We start from the raw sequence: 20,524 nt of genomic DNA on the forward strand, positions 1-20,524 counted from the left end.
GGCCCCGTCGCGGCTCCTGCGCCTTTCCGCCGCGGGGAGGGGGCTTCGCCGCCGCGGTGGTGCCCGGCCGCGTGCCCCGCGCCCGCCGGCAGGCCCGCGTGTCGCATCACCTCGTGCCCTTCGCCTGCGTCCTATCGTGGGCTGCGGCTCCCTGTTTTTGTGGGACCAAGAATTTATGAATCAAAAGTGGGGGAGTGGATCCATGTGGAGGCTGAGTCAGATCGTGAAAAACGAAAGCCAGGCAAGCGTGTGCAGCTGCATATCGCATCTACAAATATGCTTCATTCATCTCCATATGTTGCTTCTGTTACTACTAATGAAGCTCTGGTTTCTTAGGCTGGYGCTTCCCTGCGAACACTGTTTAATCTTCCTGGGGTTTTGCTGTATAGCCTCCATATTATTTTTGTTATGGCATGTTCTTTCCTGATTATTTTTTCATTACATTGAACACATGCTAATCACAGTAAGAATTTGATAATATGAACGCACATCCAACGCTCCTTTGTTCCTACTGTTTGACGTGCAAAGGAATGACAGTTTATTTATCCAGCAGCTTTTTCTTTATTTTCTTTCTTCCATGCTGGTAAGATTTGATAATTATGAAAACAGAAGAAAAGCCTTTTCCTTAAGCATGCACCCCCGATTGCTTCCTGTTTCTTTCCTCACGCTACTAACGATACCAAACACAATTGTGGTAATTTTGGAGCTGCAGGAAAGCTAGGTTTGTCTGCTGAAATATTTCTATGTAATAGCCTCTATGTGCAAAGAGAGCCAGAGAGCAARGTCTGCCGTGGCGTAGGGATGTCTGGGGTTTTGCTCCCCGACAGGGAGGTATAACTGTARCGTATGGTAAATAATTTAATCCAGCGTTGGGAAAGAAGAAGGAGGAGGAAGACTTGTGTTGGAAGAAATCAATTTCTTAAAGTCTCAAATACAAGATCTACATGATGATTTCAATTACCATCTTGATTTCAGTTACCATCTTGATTTCTATTTTAGATGAAAGGAGGCAACATGAAAACATTTCAAAGCCAAATGGTATTGTTTATCTTCTCCATGATCTTATGCTTTATTCACCCCTTCAGGCAATTACTCTCCTTGGTTGTAGCCTTTTGCTTGCCACAGCCTGGCTCCAGCCCTCATTGCGGCAGCAGCATCTCTTACCTGTCACTCTCAAAGTGCAGTTGTGGCAGATGGCTTTTTCTCCCATGCCTTTTTTCACATCTTTCTTGCTCTACAGGGTTGGTTTTCTTGTGGCCCTCCATGTCTCTCTTTTCTGTATCTTATTTACAATTCGGTATCTCTGCCTTGTGAGACATTGTGCTGATTTGCTTTACCTTCCCTCTTCTCTCTGCTTTCTGTCTACTCATGCCTTTTCTCTCGTTTTTGTCCTCCTTCATATGTCTTCTCTATTTTCTTTTTTTTCCTTCTTCTATCCTTTTTTTAAATATCCTGTCTTGCTTTCTTCTTCCTGAAATCTCAGTTCAGTCCCTGCCTTACTCTACCTTCTTCTTGGCTTTTTTTCCCCACAGTGTTCCCTTACGCTTGTTCTTTGTGCTACTCTGTCCTTTTTCCTGGTTTACCTTTACATATATATGCATGTGTACTTAGAAATACATATGTATTCTATTCCAGATCTTCCATTCTCCAGCTGTAACAATGAAGTGACTCATGCTGATAGTCTGATTCCATTTCATCTCTTTCTCAGCAGGTGAAATATGCTGCCCTTTGCCCTTCCTCAAATACACGTAGCTGGTTGACTGAAGAATTAGGTATATGGAAAATGTCCCTAAATTCAGAAGTAGACTCAAGAAAGCAGCTTGTTCAGGCCACAGTGTAAACAGAGTGGTTATTATGTTCCCATTGAAAGTACCAGGGAATGATTGCAAGCCCCCTAAACCTATGAATTTGTGGAGATAATGTATTTTCTTCACATTTCTACACTTCTGATTTTTGGCAGTGGAAGTCTGTAATTTTAGATAAGAAACACCACTATTTTTAGAAATGGTGTTTTGGATGCTGGACTGATCCAAAGAAAAAGCAGAAAAATGCTTTTCTTTTTCTCAGTGGTCTTGTTTTATACATTTGTTAAGCCACTTTTGTGCAGCTGTATGAAAGAAATGCTTTTTTCCTTCTCAGACGACTAAACTGCCTCTGAAAAGGAGTCTGAAAAGGAGGCAAGATTGGGATCTTGGCTAGTCAGCTTCACCTTTTTCTGGAGACAGAAAGAGAGATGTGACTGTGGAATCATATGCATTGGGTGGGAGACAGAAGAATAGATGTATTACCCAAAAATGCTGTTTAACCTTGGGGGTGGCAGAGCGGAGTTGTTTAGTAACATTTCTCCTTGACTATCACTGATTGCAAACAGTATCATTGGAGATCAAGGGCAAATGCTAGATTTTGCTATTTAAATAAGACTTGATATAAAAAAACCAAAAGATTTAATAATTAAACTATTTTTTTTCATGTAGAAGTCATACTGCTAGCTCTCTGGAATTAAAACCATTCCATCCCACAGATGCTGCCTCCACTTTCTGGCATCTTACCTGACTCATAAAGAGAGTGGGGGATTTTATATGCCACCTACATCAACTCAACATTTTCCTTTGTGGTGAGAGTTAATCACCATGCTTGTCATATTATTTCACAGACCCTCTTGAAGATATGATCTGTCAGAGTGATTTTTTTATTTTTCAGAACATTCTTAAAAATCCTTACAGAATAAGGATGGGGAGGGGTTCTGAATTCGGTGAAAATGCACAGGTGATCCATTGCATACAAAATTTATGTATTTCTTGTTTAAAAWCTGACAGTTTACTTGGGCTTACTCTTAGATCAGAGAAGAGAGAGTTTTCATTGTAGAGGACTCACTGACATGAGACATGCCGCTTGGACAGATAAGATGTGTCAGTTGAAGGGAGAGGACCTTCCCCAAGGAAATCAGTGCAAGAGGTGTGCACTGAGGAGGGAACTGAGGGGCTGTAGCCATGATAGTCAAGGATTAAAGGGGGAAGAGTTTTGTCAGGAGACGTAATATAAATATTAGACCAGCAGATAGAACTGGAAATAAATATACAAGCATTGGGCATTTTAAACCTCTCCTTATAAACCCTACGTCTTGTGAGGAAGGAGATTTTATGTGGTAGCCTGACATTTGTCAAGCAAAAAATACTGCAGGAAGAAAGCTGTGAAGATGGGAATGAGAGCAAAATACAAAGACAGCAACATAACAAATACAGTCTGTGCAGGAGGCAATGGAAGAAAGAGTAGGAAGAAAATGCATCTTCAGGAAGTTATTTAGAGTCTCAAAATGAAGGATGTAAATTACTACCAAAAAGGAGAGAAAGCTTGGAAAGAAAAGAGGGTGACATTTTTGCAAAGGAGAATGTCAAGATGAGGTATATATATGGAGGGCAGAGAGAAAGGAAGAGCTGAGACCACTCTGGAACTCAGTGCTTAAAGCAAGGTCCTTAATGTGAAGGAGAGWCAACGAATGCATTTAAGAGTCTGCTTACTTCTCTGTTACAAGGTCAGGCAGACTCAGGGAATGGGAAGGAAAGAGAAAAAGCAAAAGAACTGAAATTAACAGCTCACAAGTGTGGATAAAGGAAGGGTAAGAAAGTTGCTGCAGTGTTGGCAGAGAGGAAGAAGTGTCACATTCTCCCCTGGGGAGCTTGCAAAATGATGGAGCATTGAGTGGAGCCCTGCAAGACACAGGGCAGCAAGCTCCATGGCACTGGGACCACTAGAGCACCCAGTCAGGAATGAGCCAGCTGAACATACCCTTGTTGGTTATTTCCATTCTTCATGTATATAAGCCTTAAAATGTATTGAAGATTCAGAGACAAATGCTGCAGCTATCTCCCCCTTCCTGTCACACCTCTCTTTCTGTCACGCCGTGCCAGAATTAATTCCCATAGTCTCTCTTCTCATGCATTGTGGGTCCTCAGCCCAGCTCTGATCACTTGTTATCCCCTGTGCTTGGCTGATAGTTGGGACAGAAAAACTGAAGAAGAAAGACACCAGTAAAGATCTGAAAATTGATCTCTTGAATTGAAGGCACTAACAGAGAGGAAAAAAAGAGAGAAACGTAAGAAAGGTATGAAGAAGGAACAGGTGGGAGAACCATAACAGTGGGGAAACTAAAGGTGTTGCAGCTCCAGGAGGAAAATGAGTGTAGGAGGATGGAGCCACGGATGGTCGAAATAAGAATATGATACCAATAATATGGCACTCAACTGACATTTTAAACCTGATGCCTCTGAAAACCTTTTGTATTTTGAAAACTGAGCCTTACATTTAGTTGTCTAATTGCTACTTCCTGGCAAGGACTGCTAGAGTCGGGGCTATTGCTTTGTCCACCAGCCCCTATTTTCTTCACTTCTAGTCTAGTCTAGTGGTTGCAACTGCCTAATGTAAATATTGATATGTCCCTAATTACCCTTTGATTTCTTTTGGAAGGAGGTTGCCTTTTTTTAGCCCGTATCGGTATAGCAGCTTGCACACTAGCTGCTCTTCATAATGGCACTAACTGCTGGGCTATCACAATACAAATGATAATTAGAGCTAAAATAAAACAGTATTCACAGACAGTTTGTATGGTTTCGAATCTGGGCATGGGCTAAACTGGACTGAAACCCCCCCCCTTTTTTTTAGAGAGATTGTGGGAACTACGTGCTTTTCAACCCTGTGGCTGTTCAATCAACCATTTGTCTGTACAAGTATCACATGTTCAATGGGACCAAGTRGCAGTAAACCTCCTGGGGCCTTGAACCGCCTGGCACTTACAATGGGTATGAGAAGAAGGAATGAACAATTAAAAAAAACAAAGAGAAATGCAAAGTAAAGGACCTTTGTGCATTTTGGCACTGCTGCTTTAGTAGCGTAGCAATATGCAACAAAAAGGGATTGTCTGGTTCATGGAGACCAGTTACCTGCTACAGTAGGAGTCATATCCTAGTTTTTTGAAAAGACTTCTATCAGATGTCATTTTTACGRTATGGAAGATTCAGATTTCTTCGTCTTTCTCCTTCATTCCCCTCCACTACAAAATAAAGGATGTAACTGAGGTTCCTACTTCTAATTTCCAGTGTATGTTTACCATAAACATTTTAAGCATTTTAAATTATTGTCAGTTCTTGTGCTAGAATTTACTTTTACCTTAAACAACTTGTCTCCTCAATGTTCACCACTGAGCTATTTGTAGAGAGTAGCTAGCTCCCCTTTTAGCTGTTTTGTCAGCTGTGCAAGCCATATTTTCCTCATCTCTTTCCCTACTTCTCTACTTCTGAGCTGACCTCTAACACTCGGATGACTCTCCAGTTATGGTAATGTGATCTAGTGGTTGCAGCGGAGAAAGGGATCAGCAGTGCTGGATTGTATTCCCGGTTCTGTTTTCGGGTGGTGTGAGATGTGAGGGAGGACATTAGTCTTTGTTTCCCCATAGGCTGCAATAATAGTCAGACATCTTCATTACTTCAAGATGCTTACAGTAAAATTGCTATGAATATGCTAAATCTATTATTAATATACACAAAACAATATTTTCAGTATCCTATAACAATGAAATCGGACACTGTGCCAGTCACTTCCTTTTAGCTTGCGGCATAGCATGCAATACTTTTGAATGTACCTGTTTGGTTTACAGAATCAACCCATGAAGCCGGTATTCACATTTTACATTCCCAGGCACACGTACATTAGTAATAAAGCAGGTTTCATGTATTCCTGACTTTTTCATTAATTACATGCTTTCCAGTGTTTCTATTTTTAATAATTTTTAGTACTTTCTGAAATGGTGAGAAGACATGGGTAATGTTATTGGAAGACTATAATTGAACTTGGAGACTCTCATTTGGGGGAATGTCTGTCATGGTGGATTAGTCGCACACGTTGCACCCTCACTTGGCTCTTCTTTCTTAAATCCTGCACATAGGGTGTGAGTTTGTGATACTTGCAGCCCTGTTCTGTTGARTATGCCTGTATTAGACCTGTATATATGGCAAGAAGGTTGTTGGAAAGTCTTGCTTTTCAACATGTGGCAATACTTGTGATGTGCCCCTTACAGCAACTCTGAAGAGCCTTAATGACCTTTGTATGATCTTCAGTCTAATTTGGCAGCGTAATCTCCACTTCAGCATATTTTTACATCTATTACATACTATTCACAGCCACATTTCGAGGTATGATCATTGGTACACAAATGACCTTTAGCAATGTAGAAGGTTACAGAAATACCGGCGGCTTGTAGGAGAATGAGGTGCACCTCACATCTGTGTTGGTTCTCATGTATCTCCTTTTTTTACTCAGGAGCAACTCTAATCTCATGGGGTTTCTTATCTCTCTCACACTTGCTCTCCCCTTCTGKCCTGCAAGTATTGGTCTGTAACTCTTCATATTTTTGGCCAGGGCTGAAAAAGCACCTTTTTAATGGATATCCTTTTCAACATCAATGAAAATAGTCTCTAAGGTTTGGGTAATTCTCCTTTACTCCATAAAATCCTTAAGAATAGCCTGTTTACATGTCATAGCAGTTCTTCAAGCTTATTATTATAACTTAATTTAGAAACTGTGCAGCTTTTCTTGCAAAGCAGGATTGCTGTAGTTCTGTTTGAGATCATCTCCCTGTAARTGGTTGGCAGGCTCTGACCTCGCTTTGTGTTCAGAGCAACTTTGCTGAATTACCACAAGAACAGGAGCAAAACCCTGGGCTAAAGTACAGAATTACTACTGRCAGATTGACCAGTGGCTCCAGATAACTCCAAGTGGGATATAAAGGGAACAAGCCTGTTGTTTAAGGAAAGGATTTGCGGCAGAAGCAGCAAATCCTGATAACTTGAAACATGGAGAGGAAGCTCATGCTGAAGTTTGTATTGTTTTGAGGTTGTGGCTTACTGGTTAAACCCCTGGAAGAGACCATTTGTATATTCTGTTGAGGCTGAATTACAGATTTAGCCTATCTGTATTCTCATGAATATAAATTCATTTATGTTGCATGCATAAGGACTGATTTAGTACTGAGGGTTTTCAGAGTATAGTTATGATAACATACATTTCTCTTAAACCTTGGCAGTCTTTGTAGGAAAGCTGACTGGAGTGTAATTTTAGCAGATTGCAGTACTGGATGTATTCTTTAAAATATTTAAAAGGTATCGATCTCTGAACATCATACTTGCGGTTGTAGACCCAGGTTAAATCCCCTCATTGACTAATCAGAGTAAGGACAGCAGTATTTAGTCTCTTGGCCATCATTCTTCTTGCAGCACCGTGTCACTCTGCTGCTTTGCCTTGGGTCATGAATAAGATTTTATTTTCTTTAAAAATTCAGTGTATACTCCCTGCAGACAGCACTAATCTACAGCCCTGCTTCTTGCTTCATGCATAAGCATCTCTGATTGATAGCTGCACAATCCAGAGAAGTATTTGCAGCTTTAGGAGAGGTAGCACAAGAAACTGCAGCTGTGGCTGATGTTTGAAGAATGTATTTTCTAAAATCATACATGGACATACCCAAAAAGAGAAGCAAATAAAAGATTAAGTACATGACTCCCAGGTTAACACAGGTAATGATACTAAGGAGCAGGCAAGGAGTTAGGATGCCAGTCCATGGCAGTGCTGTGCTCTGCCTGTATTTCTGAAACCACAGAGCGAATTGAATGTAATGTGCATGCGGCAGGGACTGAATTTGTAGCATTTCTGTATAATTTAAGGGAGAGGAGGCACGTTCAGTTCTAAGTATTCTTGTGCTCCAGTCCATAGCCATAAATCTCTTCAACAGAAGAACTGCACGTATACACCCAAAGTAAGAATTTAAATAATAACTTTACAAGATCAATCATGTAACATATRGCAGAGTATATGAGATTGTGGCTGGAGAGGTTATTATTACTGTTTGATTATGTGGCAAGAAACCTGGAATTCTGAAATAGAGCCGTGTGTCCCTCCGTAATTGGAAGAATAACAGACATTTCAGATTGGATTTTACCTTAGTCTGGTAGATGCTCCTTATTACTCTAAGAAGAAAACAAATATTACCTCATCAGCACATGCTAGACAGTGAACACAGAGAAAAATTCCTTTCAGTCCAAAATAGGACTGTCAGGTTTTTCCCGTGAGGAAGCATCGCCAATGTCACACTGTGAATCATCACATATTGGTCGTTTTACTACCTAGGCTAAGCTTGTTGCCAAACAACCATAAAATCTCTGCTTGTTTTCTCAGCACTATTTAATGGTACATGTTGGCTGAGAATTCTTGTTTAATAACTTTAAGGTAGATTGTCACACACTATGAAAGGGAGAGGATTTGCAGTTTGGAGAAATATGCTCTTCCAACAAGCCTCACTTGCTGGCATCTAGCTATCTGTAAACTGTATTTAACAGATCTTCTGTCTGTGGTTTTAGAAACAATTTTGAGCAAATGAAAGAACCCATTAGAAAGCCTTTTCTTCTCCATGGAAACATCCTGTCATTTGTTGCCATCCTTCATGTATGAGAAATAGTAAAACAAAGTGTAGCAACAAATTTAAGTTTCTTGACATGCAGGATTAAATCCAGATTTTCGTTATTTTGTAGAGGAAGAGAAACTACAGAAAGGGACTGTAATTGGATGGAAGTAATAGAACATTCATATTTAGGGAGTAGAACAACTAATGAGATCCTATTGGTGCTCATTTACTCTTACAAGGATTAAAATAGATCGTCAGAAGTTTAGCAAATATCAGAAGAAATGGAATGTTGTCTGGAAGGTGAGAGCTTGAATTTTTCCTATGGATGTTTCATAAAAACAAAGTGCTGGTTAATGAAATGTAAGCTTTGTGGTTGATCAGTAAATTACAAGAGAGCAGCCCAGTAGTCATGGGAATTTGGAGGAGATGCCACAGAGCTTAGCACTGCAAGGGCAGCTTTTAGTAACAAAAAAAAAAAAAAAGATAAAAGAAAAAGAAAAGATAAAAGAAAAAGCTGAATGTCATTTGCATCCCTGCCTGAAAAGTAGTCCAGAAGGGCAGATGATAGTCCTCCCGTTGTCCTCCATACACACCATTGGCACTCACTTGGCATTGATCTTACAGACTTAACAGTGAGGCCAGTAATGGAAAAAATTGCTGAACAAGCTTCTCTATCTATCTGYCTGTCAATATATTAGGCCCAGGGAAAGCAGAGGTAGGAGCAGGCTTCACATGGAATTTCTCAGCAGGACTAGTCTCCCATTTCAGATCCGAGAGTCTGCAAGGATTTATATCTATAAATATGTTTGCAGTTCATTTTCCTTTTAATGATGCTGAAGAAAGGGGAATCAACACAAAGCAAGATACATCTGTCACTCCTTACTGCTCTGGTTCTCTTAGATGGGAAGATAGCAGCAGACAGGCTGCTGTTTAGTGCTTAGAACTGGCTAGAAAAATGCTGTTGTTGCTTTTGTTTTTTTTTTTCTGAGGCTGCTTCTGAGAAAGAAAAGAAATGCCAGCACAGATGATTGATTGACTCACAGCATAAAAAGTATCTGTAAAGCAAAAATATGGTCAAACATTTTCATTAAAATCCTGGAACTTTCCAAATACCCCCTTGATACTTCAAATGCCTCTTCTTGCATGGGCTATCCCTGCCTCGCAGGGACATGTATGTTTGTCTGATCTACATCTTTCATAGTACAGTGCAGTTTCCCTCAGTAGGCATCTTTGGGAGAGTTCTCGGCTGCAGTATGCCGTGGAAAAGCTCTGTCTGGAGAAAAATAACTCAAAAAGCATGTTCAAGGTCCAAGATATCCTGCTTCAGCTTCCAGGAGTCGCAGGATCAGAGAAGAGTTGAGGTTGGCAAGGATGTCTGGAGATCACCTGGTCCAACCTTCCGCTCAAGCAGGATCAGCTGGAGCAGGTTGCTCAGGGCTGTGTCCAGTGGAGTTTTGAATATTTCCAAGTATGAAGCCTCCACAACCTCTGTGGGCAACCATGATAAACCAGGATTTACCCTCACACTAAAAAAGTCAGTCATCATGGCAATGTTTTCTAACAAAAAGGCTAGTAATTGTTAAACTCTTCAGGGTTTTCATTTTCTGAAAAAAAAAGAAAGAAAAAGAAATACAATTGTTTTCATCAAAAACTTTTTTTTTAAGGCGACCTAGTTTTCCTTCAATAAACTCTCCTGATGTTTGGGAATAATCCTGCTAATTTCGTCTTTGTGTCATAGCAGTGCCTGCTATGAGTGCCTTACGCTGTTAACAGGACTGGTGGTGCCACTGTAGGCCAGTACTGACATTATTTATTTAGCACCTAGCAACCTCAATCAGGGCCCCTTGTGCTAGGCACTGTCCAAACAATCGGGAAGGAAGCGAGCCCGTTCCCAGAGAAGGCGTTATTTAGCCGTTAAACAGTGGGCTGCAAAGAAATAGGTGGAGGAGAGAATGAGGGAAGCAGTGACACTAAAGCTTTCRTAGTAACCTCTGGACTTCAGTATCACCGATTCCCTCATCACAGCCATAAATGGAAAAAGAGTGAGGTCCTGGCTGCGCTGTCCAAGGGTTTTAGGAAGTTAAATGGGCAGAATTGTCCTGTAGGAGTGACGTTTTCTGGAGACAAATGAAATCACTCTGGTGCCTTTTATGTGTTGTTTTCATATGAAAAGCTGCAATACAAGTGGAATTAACAACTGATGCATATTTTAAATGCGTATACTTTTTAAAAGCRTAAGAAATGGTCGTTTACATTTTGCAGTTGCAGTATTTTTCTGTCAGGAAACTAGCTCAAGAGGAAAAGAAATGCACAGTTATTTCTTGTCTTGGAAAAATGCCTTTCCATTGMAAAGAATATCTTCAAGTTTGCAAATAAAACCAGTAGGGGATTTTTTTTTCCCCCTGTGTTGTTTCCCAGATAGAGGCCTAGCAAAGGAAGAAAATGAACTATTTAAGTAGACAGGTCTCAGCATTTCGAAGTGCATTCAGCACTTTCAGCTCGGTTCAGGATTTAACATGCCAAATCCCCTCACTGCAAAGAATGCCAGAAAAAAATTAAGAAAGGGAATGTGATGGTGAATGAGGTGAAGAAATAGTTCAGTTCAGTTCCAGATTTTAGGGGCTTCTGAAAATCTTAMCTTTGGAGATTTTCAAGAAGAGGGAAGAAATCAACCTGCTAGGGCTTGTCTAGGGGTACCACATCCTCAAAAAGCRGAGTGTGGAGCTCTTGAGGTTTCTTCCTTGAGCAAGTTTCTATGATTTTTTTAACATTGTTTATTCATATTTTCCAAATTAATGTTTTGCTGTGCCAAGCTTCTGAATTCATTTTTCTCTAAAATTCAGCCATGGTGCACTGGGCATGGTCTTTGTCCAATTTTTTCCATCTGGTTCAGGCTTAGTCATAGGTCTTTGCCACGTTGTGCATTCACCTGAAGGAAAGCTGCTCTACCAGTGTGCCCATCTCCTTTCTCTTTCTATGAAATTGTTTTCCTTTTAATTTGAAAGAGTCAGTAAAATATGTTCATTTATGGTCACCAGCTTGTATAAGCACATACAGATAAAAAAGATACAGATAAAAATACAGACTTCCTGAAACTCGGAAAAAATACTAATGTTCATAAAACAAAACCAATTAGAAGAAAGCATCAACAGCTTTCAGTCTATTTTCTTTCCTGTCCTCCTGTATTAGGTTAGGATGCTGATGGTTCTACTGGCTTGAGGATGATTTATATGTATTTTTGTAGGGTTTTTTTTTGTTAGTATTTGCGTGCTTTTGACGTGAGCATTTCGAGATTCTGGTGCAGTGAGGGAGTTTGTTGTGTTCTTGTAACCTATTACATGAAGTTTTCCTGTACTCTGTCCCTTTCAGCCTAGCACGAAGTACCCCATTTTAGATTGACAAAACACTCATTTTCTGCAAGAAACAAAGGAAACCTGAACATGTCTCTTAGRCCTCACAAAGGCGAAACTACCATTAGCATAAAGGAAGAAAGTGCTTTGTCTGAGCATAACCTGAGTGTTGAGGGCACTGGTGCGACGTTTTAGCTTTCARGCAAGCAGGTGGTTTGGAGGATCTCCACAAGAGTGGAGAGCAGACAGGACAGTTTTTACACACGACACGGAGGGGCTCTAGGCGTGTTGCCGTATCCCCGGGGTTGTTGCACCGGTCCGTCCCCCGCGGCTGCCTGGTGGCCAAGCTCCAGGGAAGGACGTGCGCTTCTGTGCTCSAGGGACCTCAGCTAAGCCCAACCCAGCGTCCCAGCTCCGCGCCCCGGCCCGAGGGCATTTGGGTCTCTGTGTACTGCCCATGCATTAAGTCCCAGATTTCTCTCCCCTGTTAACCCTCTGTCCATTTTCAGGTGTGCCATCAGGCTCTTTTTCTTCCCTTCCTGTGTCTCCTAGCCGACAGAGTGTAATTCGTAGGCCCTCTTCGAAGGAGAGGCCCTGGGACAAGGCTGGAAGCTGGTCGGGGGCAAAAGGCTGGAAATTAGCCTTTCCATGCTGAACACCAAACCATTCATATTAAAAGCCCAGTTTACAGCATAGTTATTCCCTGGACCCATGCTGGCATCCGGTTTTATGACCCATCTACATACTGTCTTTTTATTACTGTGCTTCTGGATTACGGCAGTCAGCGAAAGGTCAGGGCTCTGCAAATTGCGGCCTAGCGAAGGAAAAAAATGAGGAACAGAATCAGGCATTTTTGATGTAAACAGGTGAAAAGAGACCTGCTTTCCTGAGAGCAGAAAGTGCAAAATGGCAGAGACCATTTCAGTCCCTGTAGCTTCTCTCAATCAACTTGAAGCCAAAAAGCACCTCGCTTTTTTTGCTGTCTACTTTCCTGATTCTGTGCCAGGTGCTTCTTGCCACCTCCTTTCAGCTTTTCTACTCTATTTTTGCTAGCTGACTGGAGCATTGGGAGTTTCCAGTACTTCAGCTAGCCAGCTTAGAGTTTAATTATTTTTATGTTCCACTGTAATACATGACGTAAAACAATATCCACGGACACACACAAAACAAGCTTCTGCCCACATACAGAAAACGGGGTTTACTGGAGTTTGTAATAACTATGTAAAATAATTTTAAACAATTTAATATAAAGGTGGTTTCAGTGATCTCTTGTAACTGTCTCCAGACCATTCCAGAACGATTTGGCCTAATCCGTGTTATAAACATTGTTTTCTTTGGCGAAGACCAATTCCTGCAATGTTCTCAGAAACATGTTCATTCCCAGCTCATTCCAGGCCAAGTAGGCCTGGGTTCAGCAGTGTTTACAAGGCCAGTTTGATGGGTATTTAAACAGAAAACAACACAAAAACATACACAAACCAGAGCAGTTCTCACTGGCAATTCAAAAATGCTTGCAGTTGGTCATGGGGGTTTTATCTCAGATGTAAGAGATGTCATTGCATCTCTTGCCTCTGCATTTAGTTCTTCCTTCCTGCCCTGAATCAGTCTCCCGTCTTTCAGTAAAATTATTTTGTAGAAGAATAAAAAAGAATCTGATCTTTTGGTGTTCTTTCCAAGCAGACTCAAACCTAGAGAAAGAGCTTTCAAGATGCCGGAGCCAGCAAAGTCCACTTCTGCCCCCAAGAAGGGCTCCAAGAAAGCCGTGACAAAGACCCAGAAGAAGGGGGATAAGAAGCGCCACAAGAGCAGGAAGGAGAGCTACTCCATCTATGTGTACAAGGTGCTGAAGCAGGTCCACCCAGACACCGGCATCTCCTCTAAGGCCATGGGCATCATGAACTCCTTTGTCAACGACATCTTTGAGCGCATCGCTGGCGAAGCGTCCCGCCTGGCGCACTACAACAAGCGCTCCACCATCACCTCACGGGAGATCCAGACGGCGGTGCGCCTGCTGCTCCCTGGAGAGCTGGCCAAGCACGCGGTGTCCGAGGGCACCAAGGCTGTCACCAAGTACACCAGCTCCAAGTAGCTGGCTGCTGGTCTCCATCGGGACTCGTGGGCAGAGATGGGCACCAGAGGGGCAGCTGCTACACGGATAAACATCACCACCGCTACAGACGGCAGTTTGCAGTCTTGGGCTAGGCATTAGAAGCTGTCTATTGAAAGAGGAGACGGTGATCAGGATGTTGGCTTATTTTCCTGCTCAGGACATGCTATGGGTTTTGTACATCGCGTCTCTGGCAACGCTGGCAGAGAAGGCCTCTGCTTTCACATCTCATTCAAAGGACAGCGCATTCCCCTCCGTGCTCCGAAGACACGCATGTTTGGCACTGGCAGGGGAGATGGGCAGCAGCGGCACAGAGCCCTGGTCTCTGAAGTCTTCCTGTTTGGCTGCTTCCTTCCAGTCACCAGAGATGGGCCCAGGAGCCAGCATGTGTCGCTGCGCTCTCGCAGGCCTGACCTGCCCCATGCCCTGCAGTGGGCAGGCGCCAACACCTCTGCTTGTGCGCGGGGCGCAAGCCACGCTGGATACTCTAGCGAGTAAAAGGAGGGCTGTGCKTGATGGTAGCGTGTGAGGCCTCCTTCAAAGAGCAAGTCCAACAAGCGGGCTGGTGCCTAGGGAAATTTCAGCTCTGGCTCTTCCTCTGTGTCCCTCTGAACCAGGGAGCGACCGATCCGGCCRTGGGTGAGGGCACCTGGGCCCTGCACGCCCAAGGCCGGCACGGACATTTGTGCTGCCTGTGGCGAGATGTACGGATGGAAAGAGGGGGGTATTGGGCCGCTTCCCGTCCCTGGCTGCTGCTTTGCCTGCTGCAAAGACCTATTTCAGCGTACAAGATGCTGCTGTTTGTGCCACTGTCTGGGGACTTTCTCTGCCGCGATGCTGTCCATGCTGCCTCTGCCCGGCGTCGGTGTAGGCACATGCGGACCAGGCGGGGAACGGGCAGCTCACCTCATCACCATCACCCTTCTGTTGCCCATCTGCCAGGAAACAAAACCAAGGGTGTGGRGGCAGCAACACTTACCTGCATCCCAGTGACACTGCAAATGAGTTTAAATGACTTCAGATATTCCCCCTGCCTTTTCAGAGTTCACAGTAAGGTGAGCAATAATAAAATCTTGATAAAAGCCATAGAGATTAGTGGAGGAACCTCTCCATTAAGTTTGACTTGGCAGAAGTGCTGGGTAGCGCAATGAGCTAAGAAGAGCTGGTATGAAGCTGAAGCTTCCTACTCAAAATGCAACACTAGCCAACATGAAAAAAAAATCAAAATCTCTGTTAGGCTGTAGTACTTCCAATCAAAAATGTTCGTATCTTTAAAATAAGAACTGATTGCTGCAATTTATTCTGTAAATTTAAAAAAAATGTAAATTCTGCAGCAAAACCAGAAAATCCATTAGCTCAGGTTCACCCTAAACTCCCAGACTTTCTTTTTAAGGAAATGTAAATTCATACCCCAAAATAACAACCTTGCACTACATCTCTTACTTTCCTCTACATTTATCTGTACCCTGTTTTTTATACTCTGAGAGTGATGGAGACCCCTGACAAATTAATGTTGCTTTTGGAACTGCAGAATTCTGCTGTTCTGAAACATTCARTTGTTTCTTGGGGGTTTTTTTAGTGTTGTAATTACTTTGCAATTGGTCCTGAAGCAGGGACTGCACAGACCTGCACATCCAAAAACATCTCCAAAAACCCAGAGCAGCATGGGCTCTTACATGGTGATGTGCTGGGGATGAAGTACAAATCCACACCTCTGTACTGACAGGTCCTCTAGTATATCCCTGTACCATCTGGCTCCACACCCACCCACCTGCAAGGGCTAAGAAAAATGGAAATTGCTTCAGAGATGTAATTCCACTCCCCTACTGCAACTTGGGGTTCCACACCAGAAAATAGGCCTTCTTTCCCATACTTTGCTCAGTGGTCGTACACCGCTAGTCTTTCAGCTGCATTTAATCCAGTGACCCCAGCAGGACTCTCTTGTTATATCTTTTGAAATGAGATTCAAAGTTCTGTCCCCAGGACACCAAGTTTTGGAGCGAAAGCTGGGTCTGCTGCTGTCAGCACCAGAGCAACGAGTTTCCAGTGCTGGTGTCTGTGTTTGGCAGCAGCAATCCATCACTCACCTGGGTCGTTTGGCCATGACACCTTGGAAGTGCCAGCTTAGCAGTTCCTTTTGTTTTCCAGTCACATGGCAGAAGCCAGATATCAGACATGAAAATATACCTGGAGTGGGCCTAAAGCCACTATCACTGGCCCTCCTTCCACTAAAAAGCAGATGATGCAGAAGGGGAATGAACATAAAATTAAGGGCTGGTGGGCAGTGCTGAAACGTCTTCCTTCAATCCATGTGAGCCGCAAATCGGAATACATCCCATCCAGGATTTCTCTGTAATATAGGAATAGAGAGGTAAATAGAACAATTTCAATTCATAGATATGTGCAAGCCAGGGTTCTGCTGGGCCTGCCCCAGGTTTACTCAGCACAGCTTCAGAGTCCTCGTTCCTTTCCAACAGCCCAGAACTCCACTCCAGTCTCTACAGGTGGTACAACTGCCTGCAGCAAGAAGTCTAAAAAATGAAGTCAAACATTCTCCCTCCAGAGTCTCCTGACTAGCTAACATAGCAGGAGGGGAAAGGCTAGACTCTCAGATGTTGGCCCGTTACACACAGTCACAGTGTTGGGCTYGTTTTTTTTCTCTGTGAGGTGGAACTGTTATCACCTCCACTTTCAGAGATTGTTTTGGAGAAAGGAGAAGTGACAATTTAAGGAGAGCATAAAAATACTTGACGGCTTAGAGAAGATTTTTATATTGTTTAAGGAAAAGTCACTGAGAGTAAACATCTCCATGCCTTTATAATTTAGGCTGTAGTTTGACTCATATTTTGCTCTTCACTCTCCCCTTGTGTGATTCTTTGACTTGTCCCTAACAACATGGAGAACAGGACTGGGAAATTGATCCATTAAACTGAACATTAAAATCAACCATATTTTCTCCTTGCAAGCTTCATTTTAAGCTAGTTCTGGTCCCTGATCTCCTCTGTCACCATCATGTAAACATAAATGACAGTCACTGGCCCCAGCAACTGGCATAACCTGGAACTATCTCAGAAAATAGTTAACAGTGTTTGTGAAATTATGCCCTTGTGTGAAAAGACAAATGAAAAAGGGAAATCTGTGTCTCTTGCAATAGCCCCATTAGCAGAAAAGACATTACTTTTAAATATACCACTATGGATGTTACCCTTGCAGTATCCCAGGAACAGTTTCTGTAGTAATCCTGACACTGGAAATCAGACACATCTGTTTTTTTTCAGATCACACTGGATGTGTGATCTGAACTGAAAAGTGTTGCACAAGGGAAAGAGAGCAGATTGTCAGTGGGACTCTGCTCCTCTTCAGCCACCGAAGTGAAGTGATTAGAGGCTTCTTGCTCAGCAGCTGACCAGCATGCAAGACAGGCTACCCTTCCCTGCAATTGCCTGCTTGCTCGTAGTCACATCACTTTAATTGGAATTATTTTGACTGTGATAGGCTTTGGACTGAGGCTTAGAAGTAGAGACAATAGAAAATGGTCTAAAAGTTCAAGGATTGAAATATTGATTGTCCACTTAGTAAACTGWGTTGTCGCATATTCCACAAGTCCCTTGCAGCGGGATTTCCTGCAGAACCTGCTTTTAACAAGATGTATCATCTCCAGTTCTTGGAGTTGATAAAATACTTTAAAAATGAAGRTAACATATAAAGCCCTCCTTCCCCCTTCCTGACTCCTACTGCCATCCCAGAAGCATCTCTGAGATATTCCTGTGCTTTGCCTGTAAAAAGCCAAATGCAAATTCAAAGTTAGGAAAGGAGAATGCAAAAGAATAATACAGGCCTTATATTCCGCACGTAAGGGTTGCTGCACTGACACAGTCTGGAGGTTTGTTCATGCTCAGAACAGATAGATCTGTAGTCAAGCACTAGAAAAAAAGAGTAGCAGCAAGTACTGAATGAGCACAACGCTGTGCCTGTCCTGGACAAGCACCACTGAGGAAGTGCTACATGACATCCAAGACAGAGCCCTGCCCAGAGCAGCCTGTGTCACTGCATGCCCTTCTGCCCTTGCCCCAGGCAGCAGCACAGAGGTAGCCCCAAGTCCCAGCAGCTCCACCACAGTGCTGAAGTCAAGCTTGGCATGGACTATGCACAGCCTTGAGCATTTGTCATAGCATTTCCTGATGGTTTACATTGAGAGCAAATTGTTTACAGGAAACAGAAAAACGTGAAAAATGCATAAAAATCACTTGTTGCTGAAATTTCAGGAGTTCCCTAGGACCAGCAGCTGGGGAGCAATCTTTCACACTTACTATCCATGCATGGTATTTCACAGGCTTATGTACACACAGTTTTTCTGACAGTAAGTGTTACATAATGTATGATCTATGTTATATTACTGTTGTTTTATGGCATATCTTCAGCTAAATTACCTGTTTTCTGTTAAATGTATAAATAAAATGTAAATGCAGACCTGTTCAAAGTCAGGTGATACCAAACTCTCCAGATGTCTTTGTTTCCATCATATCAGTGAACCCTCCAAACCCTACATTTCCCTTTCTCCAAATTACTTCCTCCAGGACTCTGGATCACAGCAACCACCCATCCAGCAGGGATAATGGCCTTGCTGGTCCTTGCAGAGAGCTAGTCCCAGACCAGAGCAGGTCCCACAGCAGTGAGCTGAGAAGATTTCTTCCCCTCAGTACCCACCTGCTGCTGCCCTGGGCAACAGCACCTGTCGCATCCTTTTGCATTTTTCCTCCCATCTCTGCATTTGAAGTGGGTGCAGCTCTGCCCACAGCCTCGGCCTGCTGCTGTGAGTCATCGTGAGAGATGTCACCCGCCGCAGAGTTCGTCACAAGACCRACGGGTGCCTTTTCAAGCTCTTCCACTGAGTTTCCCCATGGTGGAGCCTGTGCCTGGCTGGCTGGAGCCTGCCTGTGCTTGGCTTCTGACTCACCCTTCATCTGGGGGCGAGGAGGAGGAGGGCAACCAAGTGGCTTTACCTCCTACACCTACTCCTGGCGCCAAAATGAGATATCACACACAGTCAGTTATGCATATGTATAATCCACTTTGCCTGCTGTATAAGAGAAACAAAAGTGGATGATAAAGTGGATGTAAGTGCTGCTAGTTTCAGTGTTAGGCACCCAAGATGCAATGGCATCTCTGTCCGTGACAGAAGTTAGATTAAGTGTGGCTCTGCTCACTGCACATGGAAGACTGCAGGGAGGATGCCATACTGCTGTGTAACTCTGTAAGTAGCTGGCAACTTGTCCTTACCCAAATWCCCATCTGTGGTGCAGTCTACCTGGCAGCTATTATTTAACTCCAAAGTGCCAACAGGTTTATCTTGCACAGACTGAAGCACTGTGGGTTGGAAACATGTTTTATACACATTTAACATTTCTGTTTGTCTGAATTAGCAATCATTGCTGCTAGAAACATCTTGGCTTGGACCATGAGAGGTATATGGGTAACAAACATGGAGTAAGATGTAGCATCTGAAAACCCCAAGAAGAAGAAGACCTTCCTTTTAAAGAGTGATTAACACATACATTCAATTGAATAGCTTATCTGCTGAGCAGCCACCTAATAATGCATCCACAGGGGGTGCGAAACACATCTGCCTTGCCAAATGCTATGTGATGGAGAAGCAAGATCAGACTTCAGGTATGCCTTGTAATAGAAATCAGAGCTAAAGACTCTCTAAAGAGAGATTCATAAGCTTAACATAGTTTGGGAAAAGCRGTACTTGTAACTAACTGATGTGTAAAAGTGGAGTATTTTCTTTCCAAAGAGATGCTGCTGTTAATGTGGATTTCCACCTGATACCGCTGTGCAGAGCAGTGCCCACAAAGCACTTCCCTAACAGTGCTGACACCTGGGCCTTGGGAAGACCCAGTCCGGCACACACGAGGTAAAGCACAGCTCTACCAGCGCTCATCCTCCCTCCTTCAGGACACTGGGAAAAGGGAAGCAGTAGTTATTCGGGGTCAGGAGCATGGCCATGCTTGGTGCACAAGGGGGCTGCGCAGACTGAATCCAGACCTGTGCACGGCCACACTGAGCCAGCGTCTGAGTGTGCTCTCAGAGCACCCTGCCTTTGACATGGCCCGAGCTGCCCTGGGCTCCCACCTCGCACACCATCTTTCACCATCGGCATTCTCGCAGGAGAGCCCACTACAATTTAGCTGACAGCTGTTTACAAGAATACTGCTTTTCAGGGCAAACCAACCCCTTTTCTGCCATTTCCTTGCCCATGCTATCTGGCTAATRTCACTTCAAAGACCATTGGCACTCGGATACCACATGGCCGAGTCTATTGGCAGAGTCAGAACTAAGGACTAAGTCAGAACTTAGGACTATCAAAAGAAGCTAGTAGAAAAGCAGTTTTAAAATAAAGAACTGCAACAGGCAGTTTACCTATGGAGCTCTTTGCCAACGGATGCTGGAGATGTTAGAAATTGATTTAAGGACAAATGAACAGGGGACAAATCTGTCGAGAATTACTCAGCATGTACAAACCATGTTGAGAATGATTAGAGACTGGGAGAGTATAAGAGGAATCCCTGCTATTCTTACAGGCCTTCTCACATGGCCACAGCTGGAAACAAGATA

General features: G+C 43.2%; 1 protein-coding gene across 1 annotated transcript; it reads left to right on the forward strand.

Annotated features, from left to right (window-relative positions):
* Window positions 1-12,870: 12,870 nt before the first annotated feature.
* LOC146601758 (histone H2B 5-like) lies at window positions 12,871-18,402 on the forward strand. The gene has a single exon (XM_085326415.1). The coding sequence runs from the start codon at window positions 13,508-13,510 to the stop codon at window positions 13,886-13,888; it is 381 nt and encodes a 126-aa protein (XP_085182541.1). The 5' UTR covers window positions 12,871-13,507; the 3' UTR covers window positions 13,889-18,402.
* Window positions 18,403-20,524: the final 2,122 nt, after the last annotated feature.

The sequence above is a fragment of the Rhea americana genome, unplaced genomic scaffold, assembly GCF_003343005.1.
Source record: "Rhea americana isolate MKP2758 unplaced genomic scaffold, rheAme1 scaffold_1, whole genome shotgun sequence".
NCBI lineage: Eukaryota > Metazoa > Chordata > Aves > Rheiformes > Rheidae > Rhea > Rhea americana.

Coding starts and splice junctions, on each gene's coding strand:
- LOC146601758 (XM_085326415.1), top strand. CDS start 13,508: ATGCCGGAGCCAGCAAAGTCCACTTCTGCCCCCAAGAAGGGCTCCAAG.